This window comes from Molothrus aeneus, chromosome 8 (genome assembly GCF_037042795.1).
Source record: "Molothrus aeneus isolate 106 chromosome 8, BPBGC_Maene_1.0, whole genome shotgun sequence".
NCBI lineage: Eukaryota > Metazoa > Chordata > Aves > Passeriformes > Icteridae > Molothrus > Molothrus aeneus.
In genome coordinates this window covers 24,779,958-24,797,165 of record NC_089653.1, presented here as the reverse complement: position 1 = coordinate 24,797,165, position 17,208 = coordinate 24,779,958, and the positions used below count along the sequence as shown (strand labels likewise).

At 40.5% G+C, this 17,208-nt stretch overlaps 1 protein-coding gene across 1 annotated transcript in view; it reads right to left on the bottom strand.

Annotated features, from left to right (window-relative positions):
- The window catches only part of SORCS3 (sortilin related VPS10 domain containing receptor 3), a 266,923-nt gene that overhangs the window by 95,650 nt on the left and 154,065 nt on the right, over positions 1-17,208 (bottom strand). Inside the window, exon 5 of the mRNA XM_066554147.1 lies at positions 5,319-5,392. Coding sequence (XP_066410244.1) covers positions 5,319-5,392 — 74 coding nt within the window. The remainder of the gene's footprint in view (positions 1-5,318; positions 5,393-17,208) is intronic.

Genomic DNA, 17,208 nt, shown 5'->3' with positions numbered 1-17,208 from the left:
GTAATGTATTTGAGAACTGCTTGATACAACTAATTTTTCTACTTGCAAATACAAATGCTGCTCCTTTAAGACATGCTAGTGCATGTCTTATTTTCCTCCTCTCTCCTTTCCTGCCTTGTTGGTCTTATCTGTCCAACTTTCATCACCAGTGTGTATTTCAGTGGCTCTTACTGACTAGACTCATGCTGCACACTGACTTCAGGGCTCCAAGTATCAGAAGTACCAGAGGCATCAGAAATTCTGCACAGATTTCTCTCTCTCTTCCATGGAAATGGGTATTCCCCACTTTCCTGCTCCCAGGCTTTGAGAGAATCACTCATGGTCCCAGAGAACACGAGTAAAAAAATAAATAAGAAGGGAAATGTCTAGCTGTAACAGGCAAAAAAAAAAAACCAAAAAACAAGCACCCAACAAAACCACAAAAACAAAACAACAACAACAAAAAAAAACCAAAACAAAACAAAAAACAACAAAAAAAAACCACACCAGGGAAAATGGTTCCATGTCCACCACTTCATATTCCTCAGTGATGACATAAGGCAGGAAACAGGAATGTGTTCTCCAAAAAACAAAAGCCTGGGGAGACCCTAAGGAAGGGTGTTGGTGTCCAAAGGTTATATAGTGCTGTCCTCTGCTCAGGATGGTGATCCTCATTTCTGCTCAGCAAACATAGGAAGGGACACCAAAGACAGGTGGACAGAGGATATTCACAGCTGTTAAGCTGACTGAACAGAAAACACAGGTCCCCTTGAGAAACTCTATATTTGAAAGAATTAAGCCGTAAGATGATAAAAGGATTTCATATGCCACTAAAGCATCTTTTCATTCTCTTTTACCTTCTAGTTCTCTTAATCTTCTGCTCTAGCACTTCATATTACTATATATTTGAGTACTTCACCCACTACAGTCATCAAGGTGCTCTCCTATCCCAGTCTCACCTACAGGGTAACAAGGCAAAGTCAGCTGGAGTCACCCAAGGTGACAGGGGAAAGCTGTGGTCCAGCCAAGTGCCTGGTGGATGCTCCAGTAACCAACCCATCCTGCCCACCTGCTTGGTCCCATCGTGCTGCTGCAGGAAAAGGCAGAGGTAGTAAAAAAAATACTTAAGGACAATTCAAGTCCTACGACTCTTTATCAGGAGAGCAACAGTATTTAGTCAGCAGAACAGACCATGTGTTTTACAGGCGAGGAAGCTTCCCCAGCATTTCTACGGTACAAAATACGGGCTTTATTTTTTCATATCCTCCACATGGCAGCACAGGTGTCTAAGTTATAGTGATATAAAATGAACAGGGCCCAGAGGGAGCTGCAGAAATGTGTTCTGAAAGAAAAGAACATTGAGTAGGATTTTAACAAACTTTGCACCCATGCTGGTTTCAGTTATCTTGATTGATCTTGGAATTTCTGCATCACATTAGCGCAAACTCGCTATTTACAGTCTTACAGGATCCTAAGTTATTAAAATCTGAGGCCAAGGCACGTGGGAGCCAAATCTGGATGCCTGTACACACATCAACTAACACAGTCTGTTCAAGCTCTGCCACTGTCATCAGTGGGTGTAGTTAACAAATGAATCACTACTACCAAAGTAGAGAACTCAAATCCTAGGTTTTTTTGTAACTATGAGTGGCCCAGGGGTGAATCTCAGCTTATGCACAAAGTTTGAGCAGGCTCAGGAACCCATGAGAAATGTCCCATGAACAGTTGGACATGTGACACCCATAATGAATGAGAACACAAAACTACAAACCAGTGAGTAGCACCAACAACTATGACTAAGGAAAGAAGTTGAAAGGCAAGAGCCAGGATACAATGCCACAAGTTGAGACTGGAGCTTAGGGCTTTGTTTTTGACCAGAGAGCCATCACAGATGCTGCTTGCTAGAGCTACACCAAAAAATGCACAGAGTGACTTGTGTGTCCATGACTAGCAGAGAGGTTGTGCTTACTCTGCTGAGGCAAAATTCACATCCCAGTCTCACAAGCTCTGAAGCAATCATGATTCTCTCCTGGCACTAAGGTCTCTATGCGTGAGGTCTCTCAGGGAAGGTATAATTATTCAGAAAGATCTCAAAGAGAAAAATAAGACCTCTTCTTGTCAGGTTGACTGATCACATGAACCGGGTGAAGTTTATAGTCTTCACAAGCCCATTCAAAGCAGCCTGAGAGAAGAAAGTCATGTTTTGAAGGCAAACACATTCAGCAAAGCCTGCCCCAGATAAAGCCAGCTGCATTCCAATGAGATGGAAACTGTCCCATTTCATGAAGGATGCTTACCTGAGCCTCTACTAATGAACAATGCAGAGCAGCACAAAAGAGCAGCTTCTCTCATTTTGGCATCTCCCTGTCATTACTATTTCAACTTTCATGGAAGTTTTAATTCAGAGGTTCAATAATGTAGTATTTGATCGACTGATGACAGGGACAGTGATAGGCTGGTGACATGGAAAGGAAAGCTTGCCACAGGCAAGCTGAGAGCTGCAGTTGACACACCAGAGGGAAGGGAGGGCATTCAGAGAGAGACTGACAGACTTGAGAGGTGGGTCTGTGTGAACCTCATGGCTCCAGGAGAACTTAAAGCATCTCTCAGTAGCTAAACAGAGGGAGATTTTACAAGAACATGTAGTAATAGGCCAAGAGTGGTGGCTTTCAATTTAAAGATGGTAGGTTTATAATAGATAATGGGAATAAGTTCCTTATTGTGAAGCTGATGAGGCAATTGAACAGGTTGCCCAGAGGAGCCACAGATGTCCCATTTCTGGCAGTGCTCAAAACCAGGCTGGATGGAGCTTTGAGCAACATGGTCTAGTGGAAGGTGCCCTTGGCCCTGGCAGGGAAGTTGGAATTAGATGATTTTTCAGGTCTTTCCAATCTGTGCTATTTTATGATTCTCTGAGTTTCACAGAGTAGTGGCTTACATCCCTCTGAAACTTTCAGCTACATCCACTTTTCTCTCTTTTGTAGCGCACTAAAAAAATCAACAAATTTTGGAGGCTAAAATGTTTATTTGCATTTTTTTTCTGTAAAGATCTTACAAGCCAAAACTTGAAAGCCATCACCGTTTGAAGCTTTAAAGAGAAGGAAAGGAAAAAGAGAAATAAATCAGCTAAGGAGAGTTATTATGTTCCACAATTTCAATACCTCTTATACCTGCACTATGGATTGTTTCAAATCCCTCCCACTCTGGGAAAAACCTAATTCACTCTCTTGGGAAGCTTATTCTCTGTGGGACTCTGCTGTTTCTGAGTGGAATAAAGATTTCTAAGTCTATGTCTTATGAGTTTTAACTATAGAAGACTTGTACATTTCCTAAGAGAAAAAGGCACCTGAAACACAGACATTACATAATGCACTGCTAAAAAACAGTGTTCAAACCATGCAGCAAAAGACAATGAAAAATGGGGTAGACTGTGGAAAACAATACACATTTGGGGTCCAAGTGGACAAACAAGCAATTTCCATTAACCATTATTATATGGAAGCAGAAAATAAGTCACAACATCACAACCTGTCCTTTAAAAAGACGTTCTGCTTTTCTTCCCAAGTCAGCTTAGCCTTTGCACCTTATCCTCCAAGAAAGCCTCTCCCCTAAGCTCACTTGTGTTATTTGAAGGATGGGTTAAAATTATTCCAAGGACCAGCTATTCTGCTCTACAGAAGGATACACCTGGAGAGGATCTACACTCGCCTTTGTCATGTGCAGCCAGCATGAATAGTGAGATCAAAGGATTTTTGATAGTTAGGTCAATCATCCACCTGCCACCAGAACCAGGAGAGAAAAACAACCTCCTTTCCTATATTATGGAATAGTCCTCTGTCCCCTGCTCAGGATGGTGATCCTCATGTCTGCTCAGCAAACATAGGCAGGGCCTCCAAAGACAGACGGACAGGGGATATTCACAGCTGTCCAGCTGATGGGGCAGGAAATACAGGTCCCCTTGAGAAACTCTGTATTTGAAAGAATTAAGCCAGTCTGTCTGTAACATGGACAGACAAGGTTCTAGACATTTGATATATTTTGCCGATCTGTGTGACTTAGGAACCTCAAAAGTTCCTTTCCTCAGTGTTCAAAACCTTCTCACACTGTCCAGATTCCTCATGGACACTAAGGGAAATATCTAGACCTGATGCCAAAAGGTCAATGTTTTAAATGTTGGAGTCTAAAGATGTCTAGAGAGATTTCCAGAAGAATGTAGATAATTTGAAATGAGGAGTCTACCTCCACTTCATGGAAACACAATTTATAGATATTTTGTGCCTGGATTCCAGGGGCTTTCAGTGAGGTGCAAAAACTTCTACAAGAATTTGACTCTAAGATATACAGATATAGACATAGATATGTATCATGCTTTGTAATTGGGAGTAAATTTTTAAGTTTTCCAAGTCCTTTTTATTTTTAACCATCCAAAATGTGACCCTCTGGTTCCTTAATATTACAATCTTTTTGGGTCTTAAGCACCAGATACTTTTTTTATCCATGCACAGATTCTGTAAATCAGCACTTCTACACATTCACACACACCCCATCATCTGGCATATAGTAAGTACAGCATTAAGAATCTGATTCGAGCCCCAGATCCTAAATTCAACTACAGAAGAACTACACTTTTCTTTTTCTCTCTAAAAGTCAATTCTTAAGCCTTCACATGGTGCAGAGAAGTTTGGGAAAGATGCATCTGAGATGGCTGAGCCTGGAGATAGGAACTAAATTTGTTTCATCATCTGATTTTAAGACACTCTTCCAATTTGAGAGGCTGACACTTGGGAATTGAGAAGGAATTGAGTCACAAAGCAGATTTTTAGCAAACTGCAGATCTTGGACTTTCACTAGTCACTATAATAAAACTGGCTCCTCAGAGAGTGATTTAAAGCAGAGTGAATCATCCCTTCTCACCAAGATTGCATAAGGAGACTGGTCAGAGTGGCTGGCTCTGCACAAATACTGTGTTCTAGGCTAAAGTAACTCTCTGAAGGGCTGAAAAATAGGAAGTCTAATGGTCACAGGTTTGTCACTGAGGCACTGGGCAGCTCCTCAGTGTTACTCTAGGCAGGTGTACAATAAAGAAGCAGGAGTTCTGCAATTATCAAAAGACTTGTACTTCTCTGTAAAAGACACCGCGTTTTATCAAATGAGAAGTACAAACACAGAGACTATTGCACTGCAAGGTGTGTTCTATGGACTGAATTTATAGCATTGATGATGAACAAAACCAAGGGTATACTTCATGTTCAGATAAAGTAACCAATCCATTCAAGTAAGATGCCCTTCTCCCCTCCATGACCCACCCAAAGCAAGCCAAGCCAGTGGCCTTAACTCACCAGTAAAACCTGTTTGGAGTGACCCGCTCATGCATGAGCTGCCATTTTCTTCCAAAGTCCATTGAGCTGTACAGCTGGAACACAGAGAGAGAGAGAAAGAATAAACTTTGAGGAAAAAGAAGGAAGACTGTTGCTAGATAAAGTATTAAAATCAGCTAAGATTAAAGAACATGAATGGATTATTCACAATAACTATACACAATTACCAATCACCCTCACTGCCAGGGGAGGCTAATGTCTTCCCTTTACTCTTAAACCACACTGGGCTCCAGAGAATCAAAAGCAGGTTGTCTTCCCAAACCTTGTCAAACAACTTTCTCCTTCCAAATATCAGTTGTCAGCACATTCACTTTGACTGCCATATAACAAAGCTGGCTGTTCTCCTGGCTTTTTTTGTTTAATAGGAAGCAGGTGACATGTGAGTTCCTAGTATCAAATAGAATGAGAGACAAATCAGATTAGTCAACATGACTCTGATGAGGTAGTGATTCTATCCTCAAGGTCATGCCATTACTTGTTTTCATGGAATGAATCAGATCTCTTCTGTATTGAAAAGTAAATTGCTCCTAATTTATATTTTCTAATATTGAGAACGCGGTCTAAATTTTTAGATAAGTTAGAATCAACCTGCTCATTAGTTAAACACCAAAGATAGTGACATGACTCTTCTTGGAAGCCAAACTTTCAATATAATGATTTTTTGAGTCTTTCTGGTTAAGAAATGACACAGCTGAAATGTAACCAAATTTCCATGTAACTCCACATTAAGTTTCAGATATATGTTGCCTCATACATATTCTGCTTAATACCACAAACACCATTCTCTGTGTAATTATTTTCTTACACACAATGCATCTTCTCACAATCAAAACATATGTAAGCTCCTTTTCTCCAACTACGAGCAAATTTGGTTCTTCAGAGAAAAAATATGCTTTGAGAAATAACTACTATGCTTTACCACTGGATCACAGAGAACTAAATATCAGGCAGCATTTTGATCAGGATTTCAAATAAATTTCATCTGATATATATTCTGGCTTAACAAAACAAGGCTTGCTTGCCAGCTAAGGAGGTAGATAAGGGAACTGAAAAAACTTCAAAGTTTGTAATAGTCAAATTTAAGTCCTTAATGGGAAAATGATATCATTTGAGCACAAGATTCTGCACTGCATTTGATTTGAGTAACTGAATTTGCAAATTGGAGGTAGGTCCATGTTCAGATTGGAAGGGTTCACAACCTAGTGATGTGTCCTGTGGCACCGCTGCGATGGATGGCTACGAGTGACTGGGAAGATAAACTACATGTGCTCACACTGAATATTAACATTTCTTGAACAGGCAGCATCTTTGACCACAGAGAGGCAGCAGCCACATCAGAGCTGGACCATAGATCAATTTAGAAAGATGATTGGAAAGGACTGTTTGAGCAGTGTCCAAAGCCTGAGGCAGTTAATTAATTCTTGCTATGTTTGTACTCAACTACACAACCAAATCACTGTATAGTCAGCAGAAGAAAGTCAGAAACTTAAATTCAGACTCCATCAAGTATCTAATGCAGCTGATATGCATAAAGACAAAAGAATCAGGCCTTTGCATTTTTGCCAACAGGAATGCCAGTCTGGCCAGTAACAGCTCAAGTTGCCAGTAAAACACATGTGGAAGAAAGATATGGAAGCAGGTATCCTTCAATCTTCATGTCAAAAAGGGTTCCAATTATGTAAACTTCAGCCAACACCACTAAGCTTGTAAGAAATATTAAGAAATATTTTCTACCCCGTGTTTTTCAGGAGATCAAATATCTGAATATTCTAATTTGGCCATATTTCTTTAGCACTGTCTCTACATAGGGTAACATACTGCACTACAAGTCCACAACTGCCAGATTTCCTCTGCTTTTCAGGTGATTGTCTAAAAAAATATGATAGAGTCCTCTGCCCCAAAAGGAATTCTGTGTAGATATAAAATAAAGCAACAAAGCATCACTTGTCTTTTTTAATTAAAGGAGCCAGGAAAAGAAAATTCCTTCTCCAAATTCGAGATTAGGCTTATGAAGTCAGCATCAATATTAAGATAACTAATTCTCAGAACACACCGGTTTTTACAAACAGTAACTGAGAATCCACACTCCAAAGTCAAAATTCTACAGTGCTACAACATCAGTTGTGTCAAACAACTTGGTTATCCTTTGCATGTTTTGACTACAGGTGCAAGTTAGCCAGGCTCCAGGCAACTTAGTCCCAGTTAAGTCATGCTCACAAGCGAGTCCAAGTGGGTCTAGCATCCTGATTGTATTCTGCAATGGATTAACCATTCTCACCATGAGAGGAAAGGATTAACTACATACAGCCATTTCCTTCGATTCTCTCTTATCTTTTGCCCCTGGCATTTCCTTTTCTACTGCAGAAGCATAACAGCAGTAGCTACAGAAAGCTCAGTGACATGAAGCACAATCTCTTTCAACCACTCATGTCTCCCAGTGTCTCTTTCAGGGAGCATCCCACTCTATACCAAGTTAAAAACCAGAGACCAGCTACTGGTCTGTGTTTTTTTCTTTCTTTTCTCTTTTAAAGCTCAGACTGACTGATGTCAGAAGGATTAAACTGAACTTGCAGCCTTTTTGTGATTTCAGATAAAGAGATAAAGAGGATATTATTCATTTCAATAATTTTTGTTTATTATTCACTTACTTACTCTGGGCATCCACTTCAAATTTTAACCTGATGACTGAGTCTTAAAGCTGTATGACAGAACGAATCCCTAAAAGGCCTCTCTGGCCCAGTTCAGTTTTGTAGTATTATTTACAGATGCAAATGCAAAGGTTAGTGTTGAATAAATAAATAAAACATACAATAAAGTGGTTTCTAGTATGCATTAAAATTGAATATATACATATACTTTTTGTTTCTCTCCCTTCATGGGAGAAGACAAGCTTTAGAAAAGACAACAAATTTAGTGGCAAGTACAGCAGAATTCAATATAAATTAATTTGTCCTAAGGCTGAATACTAAGCAAAGGAAAAAAAATTATGTAGGTATGGTGCCAATATTTTCCCATTTTAAAGCTCTGCTCTGGCTCTTTAGTGACAAGTAATCTCTGGCATTTCCACCTCCTGGAGCAGTCCAACACATTGGTTCAAGAGGGGTGGACTCCGGTGTACCATGGGGATGGTATTATGAGGGTATGGCCCTTCTGCAACCTCCTTCTGTTATTTGACTTACATTGGTGACTGAAAAATTAAGACCATTATGGGTTTTTACGTTTGTCTGGGCTGGTCTTGTCTCTTGACACAGCTAAAGATTGGCATGCAGTGGATCTGACTCTTCCTCTACTCAGGAGTCTATAGTCAGACCTACCACTTACAACAGGAAAGGCTGTACCATCAAAAAGGTAAATGGCAAATATTTATCCAAACAGCATCACAATACTCCCCACTCAAAGACTAGCAAACATAGCTAGCACCAAACATATCACATCCACCAACACAGCCCTGCAGCTCACCAAGAACACAATCTGTGCGAGGAAAGACGTTGGCAGCTCCAGTGATACCCAACTTTCACTACAGGTCAGACCTTAACTCCTGCTTGTTTTGCTCAGCACAAATCTGAATCATAAGGATTTTATGTACCACTGGCAGAATGCTTCGTCTTCAAACTCTAAGAACAGTGGCAACATTTTATTTCACACCAGCATTGTTTCCAAGTAAATTGGCAAGCCCCTTAAAGAAGGAGCTTTATCCCTGGTGTCAGATTCTGTGCCACAAACACAAGCAACATGCCAGAAACACATTCAGAACTACAGAACCGTAAAGAAAGGAGCTTTAGATACACAGTGTTGCATGTGAAAATGCTGTTGCAATTCTCCAGTACAAACTCTCAGGGTGACACATCATGTTGGCTGGCTTGGAAGATCTTGTTCAGGGTTGTGGGTAATTTGGTTTGGGTGCTTTGTTTATTTTACCAAGGAGAGCTAGCAAGAAAAAAAAAAAACGGTTTTAAGTTTTCTGGAAAAGTAAAGCTTCTCAGAACAGATTAAAAAATTGGTCTGCTTCACTTCCAGTTAAGGAGAGAGTAGAGAAGAACAAGCAATGAAGGAAACACAGGGAGAGACTCAAGCCCCTGATGTTAGTTATCCATGTCTGATCTAGTCACCAAGGCTCATTTTTAGACAGACAAGACACTTCTAAAACTGCTCATTGTTCAAGCCTTAGAATCCTCTGCCTCTCCTGACACTAAAAAAGCTTGCAGTGACTAGTGCAGAAAGAGATGACCCCACCAGACATATGATCTGGTTGAGATGGATTTCATGACCTGCTTGGGCTTCATGGGGGAAGCACACAGAAGAATAAAGTTTGAAGGCAAGCCCAAGAAAGACCAAGCATACAATATGTTGGGTGCACTCCATCACTGCAAGAAGCATGTATAGATGTCACTTATAGACTGAAAAGCAATAGAAAACAGACTAAAGAAATTCACAGAGCTTTGATATTTCTAGACTTTCATGTATACACATGTAAGAAGGAACATACATAAAAGGAACATACATGAAAGCCAGTAAGCAAATAAAATCAAATATTATTTTTCTTGCTATGAAATCAGGTCTATTGGCCTGAGAAAACATCTGGTGAGACACTCCATAGTTTTCTGCCTGCCAGTTATCCAAGAGTGCAAATGATGTTAGATAAAGTGAGGAGGATCAGCTGAACTGCATGCATTTAGAGGAACAATTCACTTATTACACAAAAAACTACACTTCCTCCAGACACTACATTTAGCTGATGATGGAAAGATGTATTCAAAATAAATGCATCAAGGTGAGAGTGGGTCTAGTGGGAATAAGTTGGCAGCAGCTGACCCATTATGGAAGAGGAGGGTCAGATTAGCCTGGCCTGCTTGGCCTCAGAAGAGCACGATCCCAAGCAGTAGCTCAGATTGCTTACATGAAAAGATGGCTCAGATCCCAGAAAAGCACAAAGCAAACTAGCACCTTCTCAGCCAGAGCTGGTGGGAAAAATCTGCAAGATGTGTGGAGGGCTCCTGCCAAAAACTCAAACCGGGGCAGAAAAAAAATAAAATTAGGTCAACATTTTTGTAGGAAATTGGACTGCATGCAAAGTATAAATCAGAAAAGAAAGTCTGTTGCAGGGTCTCAAATTTTCTTTACAGAAGGACAAAAATCATTAGCAATAGAAAAAAATTAAAGGCTCAAAAAAAGTTGCAAATTCTCAGAAAACTCAAGGTGTATCTTTTCTTTACACTTCTGTATAAGAAATTAAATTGGAAAAGAAGAAAGGTGTCATCATTAATATTTCAGAAAGGTCATTCCTAGAAGAAAAATGAACTGGAGGAAAAATTCACAATACTTTTCAGTCTCTAGAGTACAGAACAGATAAGCCATGTCTGACAGCAGCCAGTTGAACACAGGATAGATTCAGTACAGCCATGAAGACAGCTATTGGTACCCCAGGAACATATCCTACTTCTTTATCACTTCTTCCATCCCTGCTTTTTTAAGGACAGATGGATACCTCTCCCTTCCACAGCATCAGTGTAATGTTTAAACCGTGGGGTCTATGGAAACCCCTTTCTCATATTCTCCTGGGAGGCAGAATGGGTCACTTGCAGCACTGTAGGTACAGGACTCAGGTCTAAAATACTTCAGTTGTGTGGCTGAAACCAGGTCAGGAGCAACCCTTGCCATGGAAGTGGCTTTATTACCCACATCAGAAAAGGCTGCATCGAAAGAAAAAATTGGGGTATTCCTCTCTTTCTTCTATTCCTCTATTCCCCTCAGTGAAACACCCCTGGAGTTTCAAGAGTTACCATTAGGGACACAAAGGCTGACATCACCTTCAAGCTGATAACCACCTCAAGGACTGTCTGTGCTTGTTCTTTCCAACTCCTCCAAGGGAGTTGCCTATCCCTACCACCTTGCAAGGCAGGGTTCCAGTGGTACCGAGATCTGAAACCTGGAAGTGCTTCTGGAGCCCTAAATAATGGAAAAAAAGAACTTCTCCTTTTCTTCTCTTGTCACAAGCTGCCTGGAAACCACAATTCAGGTAAGGCACCCTTGACAGCTCCACATTAAAGAAGCTAAAAATAAATCTTATATCTCAAGCCAAAAGATTTGTGCAACAGCTTGTGGGGCTGAACTTAGTAGAAAGAAGTCTACCAGCACCAAATTTATGGTCTTTGTTTACACAGAGTAGTAAAAACTAGTAATTGTAATGAAAACAAATGGACCAGTTTATCTCTTGACTTTGATTTTCCTTCCAGGTGATTAAAAGCTGCATCAAGAGTCCTCATTGCAGCCCAAGGTTCTTCTCTAGCATTGTACAGCCAGATTGTCTTAGGCATGGGAAGAGGATATGCCCAGACTGATTCATGTCTGAGACTCACCAGAGCTGCTCAGTTCCCTACAGATGTTGTATCATAGATGGGACACTGGAAATAGGCTATTTTGAAAACTGGTCAAGACAGAAATTAAATACTAATTACATTTTCGTCATCTGTCCCATACAAGGAGGAAAAAAATAGTAAAGGTTTCTGAAGGTGGTAAGTTGGGGTTTTTTGCATTTTAAGAAAAATATTACACAAGCTAATCAGTAAGACTGGGTCTTCAGGCAAAAGAAATTCAGTCTCCATCCCACCACAGTAAGACACTGGTCAGGGATCTTCTGAACAAAGACCAAATTCTTTGGAAATGTCTGACCTCAGGATGTAACTGTATAGCTCAACCTGGTTTCTAACTAAGTCATTCAGGTTAAGATAATGCACTGATGCCACGTTTCATGATTTCATAGTTCAAAAAGTGCTTTCACTCAATGGGTCCACTTCAAACCTGATGCTGAAAGCAAGACTCGGCTCTCTGCTTTGCCACTTCATCATCAAAAAAAGACAATATTAGATTAAACCAGTGAAAAAAAGAGTTCCATTAAAAAACTTCACAATTCAATTTTTCTTAAGCCTCATTGACAATTGACACCAAGCACACTCAGCCAAAAATTTGGTATTTCTGCTAAGAGCAGACCATCTTTTGCTTTTCTACTCCATGACTTGTTTCCAGTGGAACAAGAAATCCAGACATAGCTGCAACAGGAGCAGTGTCACAAATGAGTATCACACAGAGTTTAAGGTATGTTTTACCCCTGGGTGAAAAACAGGCTCTCTTTTTTTGTGCTTTTCCCCTACCTCCAGAAATGCTAGAGTGGTGAAGAAACAAGATGAAAAATATTGCTTCCATATTTTTTAGCTTAAACTGAAAATCTGGAGAAAAAATATGTTCAATTTGGTCAATCAAAACACATTTCAATCACTGCTAAAGAATTTAGCGACCCGCAAAAGGTACTATAAATAGAAATGCCATTTTAGGGAAGGCTAACTTTTCTGATTGCTTATTTATTCCTTTCTCCATGATCTTTTAACCATTTCAAAATCAGCTATAGAGTCTGAGGGAGGACTAAAGTAGAGAACAGGAACAAGGGAATAATACTGGGACCATGAAGAGATCAGAATGGAATGGAGATGGCAGAGCTGCCTCCTGCTTCCAGAGGCTACAAGGTGTACCAGGAGTTATCTTTACCAGAATTTCTTCCTTTGGCATCCAATAGGCTCAGCCAGAGGCAGAGTGAGGTTTCAGGTTGTTCCTGTCCACAGAGGCTGCTTCTCTCTTTTTTCCCTCAGATCAGCTCTTTAACATTCACAAAAGAGTGAATCACCTCTAATGGCTGCTGATTTTTCTGTCTCAAAGCCAGGCTGATCCCTTAGTCCAGTTTCTTCAACTTAAAAATCATTAGGCAGTGTTGGGTCTGAGGTCTGTGCTAATTGGATCCACCAACCACGTGGATGAAGCCAATGCTGCTGTGCAGGTCAGCCTGCACTGAGGAGCTCTGTGCCCTCCCAGCCCAACAGGAAAATTTTCTGTGCTCCTGGGGGCTTCACATTGCAGCCCTTTAGAAGTCCCTCCTTACACTCCATCAATGGTTATACTCCAGAAATTTAACAATAAGGGGAAATAAATGTGAACCATACGTCTAATGGGAAGATTTTTCATTCAAATGTGCTTTATTGTGTGATATATGCCTTTAATTACAGTGCAAGCATCTGGATACATTCATTGCTATTACAGACCAATCTTTCATGTTTATTGAGCATAAGACTACAAGGGACAAAGCAGCAGAGGCTGAGGCATTAGCCAAAGTGGGACATAAAGCTACAATCACATGCTTGGCTGTTCCTCCCCTCCTTCCTTTACAAACCCTGTGGCACTATTTGTAGGTTAACCTCTACATTATACAGACCAGGATTTAATGGCAGAGGGATATTTTCAGATTAGTGGAAGAAATAGATTAGTGGAAGAAATAGAAGGTGGTTTGGTGAAACCACCTTCTAAACTTACATAAGATTTTTCTGATTTATTTATTCATGTGGAAAAAAAACATTTCTGAAATTGTGTACACGGGCATTAATGAATAGGTTTTAAAACTGCATTTAGAACAGCATTTTTTTTGGAGACATAGTCATTGTTCACACAGCTTGAAAGAAATATTAGTCTGGTTTCAAGCAGTATGTGTCATTTAGGCAAAATTAAAGCGATGTATTCTGCCCCAGTTTAAATTGTATGTTATTTAACACACACACACCTGCCACCCAATGCAGTTTGCCATTCATCAGCATTTTCACAGACAGGGATGGTTACTCAGTTTTTGTGACCCACCACCCTGAGACACTGAGCAGACACACGCCTGAACTCATCTCACCCAGGTGAAAATGCTGTTCTTACCTGGGATCAGCCCTGACAGAGTGCAGTTGCCCATTCCACTCAGGTCTCATCACACCAGCTGAAGAGCAGCAAACCTCACAGGTCCTCAGGAGCAGCCCCCCACTTCTCAGAGTGTTGGATTTCTTCACAAAGTCAAAGCTGTCTCACAAACTGTCCTTACTCTTCTACTCCATTCCCCCCATGAGGGCACTGTGCCCCCTCACCCTGAGGCTGTGGGTTCTGTCAGGGATCTATGGGGCATTTATGGGCTGCCACCACATATCTCCTTTGGTCGTGGATATGCCCCCAATGCCATCCTGAAAGTCTTCTGGGAAACTACAGTAGATGAACAGATACTGCTTAGGACATGTACACATTCTGCACTGGGAGAAATCCCTCTCTGGACAGCTCTGGTCCACACATACAGCCTGTGCTCTATGCTGCCTGGGACAAAGGGCAAATACTGGACCAAACCAGCCCAGAGAAGAGCCCACCTTAGTTCATGGGAGTCTAACGTCCCCCAAAAGAGAACACAGAAGCTGGTCATAGGACAATTCTTGCTATGAAATAAATTCTGTGAGCAAAAATTTTATAAAAACAAGGTAGAAAACTTTAATTTCTGACAGCATTGAAGATGTAGCTTCAGCAAATATTATCTCCTGCTCAAACACCCCAGCTCTTGTACAATACATTATATTTTGGGCCATCTCCCTTACCACGCACTTTTCATATCCTGTCCTATCAAGAGGCTTCTGCAAGCTTGAATATATAATAAAGAAAGTTAGATTTAGATTCCTTTCAGCCTCACTCTCCTACTCAACAGCCAACTCTGGTCTCCACAAGGGCCTCTGATATCTTGAAGATATTCTCCAGTACTGCTCTTACTATAACTTAAAATCCAGCGGTGCAATTCAGTTCACCTCTAGCCAGCCAAATTTCTTTTTGACCAGATTCCCTGGAAATCCATGCATTGATAATAGGCTACAACTGAAGGGAAAAGCAGAGCCTGATTTTACAGGCATCCATCTCCACACATACACAGCCAAGGCAGAGATCACATGCAGGAAGGGAAGAGTAAGAGGTCTCATGGAAAACGAGAAATTTCTCCCTGCACCTCACAGAGATTCAGTTCGTCCCAAGCCAAGACTGTTTACTGGAGGAACCCAAATGAACAGCATCATTGTAAATACCAGCAACCATCAGGAACAATTTAGCTTGACAGCTGGAGCAGAAGCTGTCACTGCATTGAGGCATCACTGCCAGAAAAATCACCAAATGAGAAACTCACATGTTCCAGGGATCCCTCCAGGCTGCTGGGCAGACACCATTTACACTGTCATCTTTGATTCATCCATCACCCAGCTCCTGCAATCAAGCTGTGTACCTTTGGAATAAATGAATCTGCAACTGCAGATCACACAAGAAAAAGAAAGCTCTTATCTAGCCTCTCTCAGCAGCTCTCTAGGTTTGTAAATATTCTATGGTGTCTATATTTAAGCCATTTATCCCATTTAATTGAAACTCTAGGTACCTTCCTACTATCTTATGAAGTAGGGTGAAGAAAAAGCCTCTACAAAGCCCCAGAACTACACAAACTCAATTCAAGGCAACAACTACAGTCAACAACAACTCACCAAACTTGATTTAATGTAACTATAATTTCTGGTATTAATCTAGGTTCACAGTGATGGTATAGCATAACTCATAGTGGAAGGAAAGGAAAGGAAAAATAAAGCAGCTTTTTCCATGCTGTCACTAGAGAAAAGTACAACTCATCTAGCTAGGAAATATCAGACTTAATTTTGCAGCAGAACTTTCAGACTCATGACATTTCTGCCGCTGGGTATCTGTGCATAATTCTCGTGGACTTGCACCAAGATCTGCGAAAATCAACTGGCCTGAAGCAAGTGCTATGTTAGAGGACAAAACTAGAGTCCTGTTTTGGCAGCAAAACTTTTGATGACATTATTGTTCTCTTACTATATGGCAGGAAAGTCCCCTTGGGTCCGGTATATTCTGCTAACATGTTATTTGTAGGTGCTTTTATCTCTTGAACACTGCAAGTATAAAATGCTACAAAATCTATATTCAGACAGTTTATGATCACTGAACCTCTGGCAGAAATGAGTTGCCCAAGGTAGCAGGCTGTGGGAAGGATCCCATTTTCCTCCTTTTGTACTACAGAATCACAAGGATTTTCTATAAAGCTTTAAGCTTTGTTGTTTCTTTGATCAATTGTCCTCCTCTCAAAAATATCACCCTTCATTTTGGTGCCTCAGCTCCTCCTTTTATCATACCCACAATACTCCCAATGAACCAAAATTTTACTGCATCATGCCCTAACTTTCATTTTACAGCCACCATAGTAGTATAAAAATCAACTGAACACAAAACTAAAGAATTTTATTACTCTGGAAGAACTTCTTGTAACTGTCACAAAACTTATGTGGGGCTTCTATTGCAAAACTTCAAACCTGCACACAGGTGTGTGCACACCCTACACAAACAGGTCACCATTCTTCCCCTAGACAACCAATGTGGACAGCCAGCTGAAATATGCACCAAAACACAACTGAAGATGTGCAGCATTTGCAAGCATAAATAAATATATGTGTCTTAGAAGCATAAATGCCCTGCAGAAGAACAGTACTGGAATCAGGACATTATGAAAATCTTGAGGGTTTTGTTTCATTTTTTTTTATGGCAAAATTTCTAATTCTATTAACTGTGAGGAGGCATTTGAAAAACATGGTTTTCAACACTTCCTCAGTCCCAGAAGCACAAGAGACGTATAAGAGAAGACAACCAAAATTATTCACACACCTCTCTGACTTTTTCTCTACCAAACTCATTACTTTTAAAGAACCAATTCATTATTTCTAAACACTTGGGACTGAGGTTCCTGAGGTGCTAGACCAAAAATCCAGGAACTGGCCTTCTCTTTCACCACTGACACAACAGGCATGAAAAGCTGAATCATCCATGCCCACTAAGGGGACAGAGGAGTTGCAGCAAATCCTCTGGCCCCTTTATTCCCCAGAAAAATTGATAACATGAAGCTTCTATCAGAAGGACAAAAAAACAGTAGGAAAAAAGAGAAAAAAAAAAAAAAAGTGAATTTTCATATGTCAAG